General features: G+C 43.1%; 1 protein-coding gene across 1 annotated transcript; it reads right to left on the reverse strand.

Annotated features, from left to right (window-relative positions):
- Window positions 1-586: 586 nt before the first annotated feature.
- On the reverse strand, window positions 587-4,713 carry txn2 (thioredoxin 2). The gene is made up of 4 exons (XM_041957481.1): window positions 4,619-4,713; window positions 3,072-3,349; window positions 1,657-1,780; window positions 587-1,487 (listed from the first exon to the last, which is right to left on the reverse strand). The coding sequence occupies exons 2-4, from the start codon at window positions 3,347-3,349 to the stop codon at window positions 1,371-1,373; spliced, it is 519 nt and encodes a 172-aa protein (XP_041813415.1). The 5' UTR covers window positions 4,619-4,713; the 3' UTR covers window positions 587-1,370.
- Between the last annotated feature and the right edge of the window lie 4,527 nt (window positions 4,714-9,240).

Genomic DNA, 9,240 nt, shown 5'->3' on the forward strand with positions numbered 1-9,240 from the left:
GGTCAGAGTCCACCTAACTATAGCATACTGTATGGTGACACCAGCTCTGATGGGGGAGAGAAAGGTGGTTTTGGTGGAGGTTTTTGGTCAGGTGCGAGACTCAAGACGTTATAAAGTCAAGATTAGAGAGAAACAAGGCAGAGTGTTGATGTGGGGGGATGACAGAAGGAGGGTAATTTAAAGGGCAGCAATAAGGGGAAGGTGGTGTGTAGGCGTTTCAGTCACGCTGATGAGAAGGTTGTAACAACATGAGTGACACCTACATGTTAAGACAGAAGGCAGAGAGATAAGAGACACAGAACACTACACACACAGAATAAAAACAGGAATGACTGAGATCCACCTCAAATTCATCTCTTTAACAAAGTCTGATTCATTTCCCTGGTGAGAAAAAGTCCCTTCTCCTCCTCTTTATCTCCCACAGCTTCACACCAGCAGCCCGTCTGTGCATCCTTCCACCGCTGTCACAACCACTACCACTAGGAAAGAGCATAACTTAATATGGCATCAGTGTCATTAGGAGCAGTAAAGCTAGGGCCGTTTTCCAACCACCGACAAAAACACAATTCAAATCCAGAACATCTTTTGACTCCTTTATTACTTCACTTGGTCATGTTTCCGGTACAGAGAGTTCATTTTAGTAATAAACTAAATCAAACTCATATTTTCAACTCTTGCTTGACTTACGTTTCACAGTCAGGAACCAGAGACACACACACACACACACACACACAAAGAAACGCACGTCTTCCTTACTCACATTATTAGGCATAATGGTGTGAAATGACCATGTGTGGCTTTGCGCTGTTAGAGAAATGCCACCATCACGTGGACAAAAGCAGGAACTACAGGTAACACTGTCAAAAACCTCATTCAACATGGTCAGGTTTTAAGTTAAATCCTCTCCACCACTAAAACTAGACTTGTTCCTCCCCCATGTTATAAAGTGTAAGTGCAGTACAGCGGTGTATTTCCCATTCTACAGACTTTTACAGCAAACGGTTACACACCGGCTCGGCTGCACTAGTAGTGAGAAAAGAACCATGGAGCCGTCACATTATAAAAGAGAAACTGAACTGCTGCAAAATGGAGCTTGGCATGAACTAAAAGGTTTACAGAGGCACACACCCATCACTAGACAAAAGAAACAGCTGGAGACACAGAAACAGATGCAGTAATGAAGCAGTGTGTCTTGGGATGGGTGTGTGAGCAGTTTGAGAGTCTGCCATCTGGGACCGTGCCACGGTTTGTTGATTTGTTGACTGTTGCTAAAACAGGCTCACAATGGTGGCTACGGGCTGCCGACCATGCCAGAATCATACAAAACAGCACCGTAACAGTGGTGAATGGCAGGGCGGGGACAGTTGGTTTTATTGTCCAATGATCTTGCTGACAAATGAGTCCAGCTCATCATCATCTTTGATGCCCACAAAATGGTCCACGACGTCACCTCCTCGCATGGCGATTACTGTCGGAACGGCAGACACCTGAAGACAGACCAAATTACGGATTATGAGACAAGACTAATCAATCTTTCTGTGATTGCAAATGATGTCCCTTCAGAAAAGTTTTTATCAAAATGTCTCTACAATAGTCTACAGAAACTAATACATGCAAAGTTTTGATGGTAAATTAAACAAGTGCAGTGTGTCTCACCCCGTATTCGATAGCCAGGTCTGTGTGATCGTCTATGTCAACTTTTGCCATGGCAACACGGCCTTTCTGTTTTGCAACAGCCTTCTCCAACCTCGGCCCAAGGATCTTACAGGGACCACACCACCTAAGAACACACACACAGAACCAATGTCAAAGTGTTCATTCTCGAAAAAGACGCGTACAAGGAGTTCATGAATAAAACACAGAGTATATCAGTTCACATGCAAGTATCATCATTAATGAAAACATGAATAATAATTATTATTAATCAGTATATCTATGATCAGTGTTATAGCAGCAGTCTTCCGGTGTTACTTGTTGTCCTTTTAAACTGTTGCTTAATTATTTCAAATATGAAGGCCTTGGGGTTTTATGCCTCCTCCAACCGATCAAGTTGCAGTTTACATCCATGTTTGTCCACACTCATGTAATATATTTACTGAATACTGAAAGGAAGCTAATAAAAGGTGTTATCACTATATTGACGCATATGATTCCAGTGAATAACTTCCAGGGAGAAAATGCTGTCTTCACCTAGAGACTATTTTCACAGAGGAGCACAGAGCACTGATAGAGAGCTTCATCACATGGTGCAACAACAACCACCTGAAGCCCCATATCAGCACAACCAATCAGCTTGTGGTGTTGCTGTAATGCAATGTTGCTGCAAAGAAGCTACACAGTGCAAAACGTGGATGATTCACAAACATCTTCAAGCAATCAGCACAGATTCATGATCAATGTCACTAATTCAGTATCTGACCAAATGTGAAATATGGTCACAGTCTCTCCTTCTGTTCCTGAGTTATGGTGCAGAATAAGAGCCAGAAAAGTGTTTTTGCAGAACATTATGATGTCGCAGTAAGTTGAACTTTGACCTTTGGGATGTAAAATGTCATCACTTTATCGTTTCGTCCTATGAGAAATTTGTGTAAATTTTTGCGTAGAATTAGCATATGAATTCTTGAGTTATGGCCAAAAATGTGTTCTGTGAGGTCACAGTGACCTTGACTGTTGACCACCAATATCTAATCAGTTCATCCTCAAGTCCAGAGTGAGATTGAGTGAACTTTTGTGATGAAAGACAAATGCTCCAACCAGCTGGAGGAATGATTTCAAACTCAGCATTTATATATTAGTATTTCAAGTAAAATTTTGACCATCTCTGTTATATTTGATTAACTGCTTTATTAATTTCATGCAAATTGCAAAATACTATATTGGTCTTTGTCCTCAAATGCAAAGAGCTGCTTGGTTTTCTTCATTTCTTTATCATTTTTGTAACAAATTTTAGAAACACAAAGATAATCTAATTTCGCATTACATTTAATCACTTTAATTAATCTATAACTTCACATAGTCGGTCTGTTAGGCCAGATAAGTCATCTGCAACCATTAATCCCTGAGGTACTCACTGTGCATGGAAGTCAATCAGCACGGGCAGCTGGCTGTTAATGACCCTCTCTGTGAAGTCCTCGTGGTCCTGAACATTGAAGGAGACTTCCCGGCGGGAGGTGTGAGGAAGGGAGCGAGGCAGAGTGCGCGAGGGAGAGAGGAAGGAGTCCCGGGTTGTGGCGGAGTGCAGGGAGGTGGAAAAAGACGAGGAGGCTGTGGTGGCAGAGGATGGTAGGACGCAGCGGATTTCTTTTGCAGACAGCGTCCAAATTCTACGTGCTAGGAGCCTGTGAGCCATCTGCATCAAAGACATAAGATAAAAGTACAGAAGAACAATGTTGAGGTCATTGTGATTTTAGGCCTGTTTGACACTGGCTGAGGCAAAAGCAGAGAGACTGCACAATGTACTGTACCATCTATATCTACTACTGTACCACAAGAGAGGACACTTATGTAAAGGCAGCATGTTCAGCCATTATCTACATGCAGGGCGTACTGTACCCTGAGTGGGTGTGTGTGTTTAGCTGAAGTGCACACAAGGCTTGACTCCATTTCCCTCCCCGGTCATGGTAATCAGCATTAGCTGCACTTAGAAAACAGTCACATATCTATGAAAAACTGCCACAGGTCTCATCTGATTTGAGTCCACTGAATGCATGCATGCAGCATTTCATGCTGGCACCAATTATTTGCCAGGACTAGGATTAGACCTGCAACAATTCGCTGATTAACTGAGAGTCATAGGGCAGAACATTAACCTGCAACAATTTTAATAACGCATTAATAAAGTTAGTTTTGACACAGAAACGCCAGAAATCCACTGGTAAACACTAAATCCAATGAAAATGATATTTGGTACCATTACTGCTTGGCAATTAAAATCATTTTGCAGCCCCCGGGACCATTAAACAGGATCAGTAGCTCACTCATAATACAAACCACCATGAGCATTTGACCTCTTTAATCCAGATACACCAGCGTCTGTTACAGGAGCTTCAGTCATCACTGGAATAGTTTACCTGCACTCTCTAGTTTTATATCGTTGATTTCGGACATTTTTGTGACTGATGAGGTAACGCTGGTTTACTCAAACACTTTGGCAGCATAGGAACTATTATCTAGTAATTGAATAATTACCTAGTGTGGTAAAGCTGTGCACTTAGAAGTTAAGAAAACTGAACATCTTTAGCAGACATGTTGCTCTGCTGCTGTCACACACTCACACAACACAGGGGAGGAAACAACCGAGTTTACAACTGACAACAACTGCCTTGATGAAAAACTCCTCACTAACAGCTAATCCATTAGCCACCAACGCGGGCGGTATTTCCACAGTTTCCTCTGTTTGCTGCGTATCTACCGGCGGCTCCTTTCCTCCATTAACCTACGTTACGTATGACTTTGCCCTCTTCGTCCTCCTCCTCCTCCTCCTCCTCCTAGCTTTACCCGCCGTCGACTCCTCTCACCGTGAAACACGCTAACACTCAAACCGGACCGTTTCGCAACACGTTTCCAAACTGTCATAAACACTACATGAATGAATTAAAACAGCATTTTCCGTGTTTACCTTGCCGTTCACCTAGCGTTGATCTTGGCCTCGCGGACCAACGAAGTACTTCCGCTTTGGTTCAGATAGACCGACAGGCTTTATATGACTTCTCACGGCCGCAGTAATGTGAGTAGCGCCATCGCCTGGCCAGGCTTGGAAGCACAGAGTGGGCGGTTTACTGAAGTCAAACTGGAAATTTATCCTTCAAAACAATTCAAACACGTATTATTTCTGTAGTATCTATCGTCTGTGGTGAAAGGTTACGAAGTTCATTTATTCAACCACTTGTAGGACCCTTGTGAGATAGTTTCTTCTTCTCCATTTCAATTCAGAGTGAAATATTGCACTTCTTACTATTCTGCATTTATGACAGATCTTATATCTTATATAATACAGCACATTGTTAATAACTACACCAGTAGTTCTCAACCTTTTTGGCTTAAGACACTTTGCAAAAAAACATTGTCTAGTTGGGCTCCCTTCCACCAAACAGACATTTCCCCTTTATTCTCTCAGATGGTTTAATTAAAACCAAACAAACAAACAAACAAAAAAAAAAAAAAAACTGTTGACATTTTAACATGTCAACACTTCACAAAAAGCCAATATTAGAAATATTAGAGAAGTCAAAAAAATGAATACAGATTTTATATACCTAAATGCATATAAAGTAGACAACATCCTCCTACAAGCACCTTTACAGATCATAAAAGCTCTAAAAGATGTTACATTTTGTTTGTGTAATCCCTTCAAACAAGATATAGACCAACAAATAGCACAGAACCCCCTGTACAATCACAATGTGTTGTTTTTACACTGCAATTTCATATGGTTTTGGGCTCAGCTTTAACTCATAAGATTTAACAAGTTAATTCATGAGTGTTGGTAGGTAGATTTTTTACTTTCAGACAGAGACAGGCAAGCTGTTTTCCCTTGCTTTGAGTCCTTACATTAAGCTAAGTTTACCTAACCGGCTGCTGGCAGTAGCTTCGTATGCTAAGCTAACTGCCTCTTGACTCCATACATTACATACAGTAATGTGCACAAGCATGAGAGTCATATCAATCTTCTCATGTAACTGTTGGCAAGAGTGCGAACAAGAGTATTTCACTAAATATCATCATCATCATCAATAACTATTTCTTCAAATCAGGAACTGCCTTGCAATATGGGCAGGGCAAATAATTTTAGACAACAGACTCTGGTCTAGAAAGACAGCCTGTAAATGTCTGTGATATGAGAAACACTTGGGTTTTGCATTTTCCTTGTGTTTTCATGAATATAAACAATAAAAAGTAATGCGTTGATCCATTTTTTTCCCCTGCTCTCTGCTCAGGATTAATTCATAATTTATTGAGATGGAATAGTTGATGGACTGTGCCTTTCATGTCCAAGAGGGCAACAGGATGAAAGAGATAGAAGGTGGGTGGGTTGTCTGGAGCAGAGACGGGTGCCATCCCAGGCTCAGTGAAAAAACACTCAAAAAGGCTGAACAACACAAAGGGGACCACAGATGAGCCGTCTGACGGGAATAATGCTGTCATCCTCAAGAGGAGAAGACAAGTCATCGTGGTAAACCACGTTCAGGACCAGATGATGAGCGCAGGAGGACGGAGGGAAAGCCTGTGTTTTTGGAATGGTTTTGACTAAGAGGCATAGTCGTACATCAGGACAACCGCAAACATGAAGAGTCAGACTCCCTCCGTGTTGAGCGGCTGATACAAACACATTTTACTCAGCTGTCACCTACTTCTCTCTGCCTCCAACTGTTTTATTTTTTTGTGCCATAGTTTGTCACTGCAAAAACTAAACCACCACCATCTGGACGCATGTTCTTTTTCTCAGTTCTTAGAGAAGTGAAGCTGTAAAGAAGATTTTTTTTAAATAAATTCATGGCAAGGTCCTTTTGCTCACCCTCACTTTGGACTGTTGTGTGCACAGGAAGTGCCTGAACACTTTTGACCAGGATGCATAAATGCATTGATAGGAAAGCTGGAATTTCAAGACCCCCTTCCAGTCTTGGACCTCCTCCGCTGTTTCGCAGCATCGGACTGCCTGCGCTCTCTGCCAGCCTGCCCCCACACCGACGACTGCGCTCCATATTCTGCAGGTCCAGATCTGTGCTGCCTGCAAGCACCCACTCCACTGAAGCTTCAGATCCACACACCTTCACAGACATACAGGCGGGCAACCATGCCCGTACAATTCTGTGTCCACTGGGGTGCAATGATGAGCTCTCACAGGAAATTCAGTCCAGCACAGTGTTGAATGCACTTCAGCCTGAAGCCGACTCACATCAACGCAGGGGAGCTGTGCTTAGGTCGGGGTTTTTTGACACGCAGTCCAGAGCGCCAGCAAGTCCTCAGGCACAACGCAGGCAGCAGGACGGACAGCTGTTTTCTCACCTCTGTCCACCTGCTCGACCCAGTGGCAGAAACAGAGGCAGACAGGGCAGATTGGTGACTCCACTTCAGACATCAGAGGATCCGGCGATCAAAGAAAAGCAGCAGCAAAAGAGGAGGAAGAGGAGCTATAAGGTGGACTGTGCAGGAAAACAGAAATACGCAGCACCATCCCTCAATGAGAAAGACGAAGATGCCAGGCTGTGTGAGTGGTTGCAAAGTCTGGGCATTGCAGAAAGCCATGGGAAGGACCCCGTCACTACAAACAACCAGCAGCGGCTGTTTGTATCCAGATGCAGGGGGGTGATGGGCCTACGGGAGCAACACACAGCGGCGAGCCACAGGAGGGACAGACGGCCCCATTTCCTACCTCCCATCAGTCAGCCGGACTCCCTCCTACATGTGCCCTTCCTGCTCCCTGAAAACTCCCCCCCGCCCTCAACCCGCTCCTTCCCTGATGCCCCTGTCCATTCACTACCTGTGCCGCTGCTGCAGCCGTTCTCTTCGAGGAGGAAGTGAGATGCTGTCGGCCAGCCAAAGCAGGGAGACCCCTGACTCCCTGAAGGTCTGCAGGCTCTGGTTGTGTCCAGATCTGCGTTTCAGATGTCTATCTCAATACGTTCTCACTGACTGATTTCTTTAAACATATTAAAACAATATGGATATACTAAAGATCTGTGGAGGTTATTCGAAACCTTACTTGACTGTTCCCTTATACTTACATGTAATCTGACTTTTAATGAGATTAATCAAGAGGTGGACACAGTAAGACAAACACTTGTACATTCTGATGAAATCCAGCAAACAACCACTGCAACAAACTGACCTCTATGTAAATTAGAAGGTCTTGTTGAGTAGTTGAAGCAGCTGCTGTATCTGTTTGCACTATTATGTCACGTTTTTTACTCCTATCATATTCCATACAGGGGGACACATAACATAATTGCATTGTGTAGCCATGGGCACACGTCTGCAGCTGGCAGGGAGCATGTGGGAAGATTTTACAGTAGCTGAACAAATTTGAAAAAAATAGACATTCTGATTTGATTAACAATTATAATATGTATATGTGTATATATAATTGTTAATCAAATTATATATATATTTACATATATATTTAATTTGATTAACAATTATATATACATATACATATATACGCATATATGTATATATATACATATACATATATGTATATATATACGTATATACATATACACGTATACATATACACTTTTCATATATATATATGAAAAGTAGGTAGCGAGTGAGCAGAACAGTCTAAACTATCAGCTGAAGGTAATGGATAAAAGGATTAAAGATATAAGCAATAATTAAACACTGCAGTTAGAAAAAAGTAACTGATTAATTAATTAGGTTAAAAAAGATAAATGCAACTGACTAAACAGGACTACTGTCTACACAGGCATAATGTAACAATATCCACTTTTATAGAATTAATAGTTTAATAACATCCAGTTTAAAGATCAGTTCAAATGAACACATTTGGTACATGGCGGGTGGTGCTGATGAAGGGGCACTGTGGGGCATATTGGGCTAAAAAGGTTAAGAAGCTCTGTTGTAGAAATGTTCATGGCATTGCATCCATCCCCTGTATGATGCATGAAATTACTTAACAAGTCTCACTTGTTAAGTTATCACAGCGTTGAGAGAGATGTTTATTTCAGGCTCTTGGCGTGTTTGCTCTGCTATGTTTTTCTGTCGTATCCTCAGTGGCCCAGCAGAGGGCGCTGTCCATGGAACAGACAGGAGGTGGAGGGGGGATGTTTATTAGACTGGGGCGGTTGGGGCCTGAACAGAGCTGTGCTCTGTGTCCCTGCTGAGGTGGGATCTGTGTGTCAGGACCAGAACACACCAGCCTCAGTCCCTCTTACCGCTCGCCTCACATACCCCTCCTGCACATGTTTACCCGCGAACGCAGCCCAAACTGTTTGTGAGTGAGGCTCTTTTTTCAACACAGCTCGCCCCCCAGCCCTCTTTCCGCCAAATAAACATTGCACCGGAAATTGCAGGGATATCTGGGATTTTTGAGGGGTCCCGGTGGAAAGGAGGCGAGGGCTAGAACAAGGGTGCTCTCTGTGACACCTTGGAGGTGAGGGGAGGGCAAAAGACGCAGGGGGAAGGTGAGGGGGAAGGTCCAGAGGGGAGGGCCTGACCTTGCCTTGGGTGGTTGGCTTGGTGGGCAGCTTCAGCGAGATATGTATCCACTGACGAACAGGT

Source organism: Chelmon rostratus, chromosome 17 (assembly GCF_017976325.1).
Source record: "Chelmon rostratus isolate fCheRos1 chromosome 17, fCheRos1.pri, whole genome shotgun sequence".
NCBI classification, from domain to species: Eukaryota; Metazoa; Chordata; class Actinopteri; order Chaetodontiformes; family Chaetodontidae; genus Chelmon; species Chelmon rostratus.

Excerpts from the sequence above, each read along its gene's own strand:
- txn2 (XM_041957481.1), bottom strand. The coding sequence starts at position 3,349 with ATGGCTCACAGGCTCCTAGCACGTAGAATTTGGACGCTGTCTGCAAAA. Across the intron at positions 1,781-3,071 it reads CTGATTGACTTCCATGCACA|GTGGTGTGGTCCCTGTAAGA; the intron begins GTGAGTACCTCA and ends GTGTGTTCTTAG. Across the intron at positions 1,488-1,656 it reads ACCTGGCTATCGAATACGGG|GTGTCTGCCGTTCCGACAGT; the intron begins GTGAGACACACT and ends GTCTGTCTTCAG.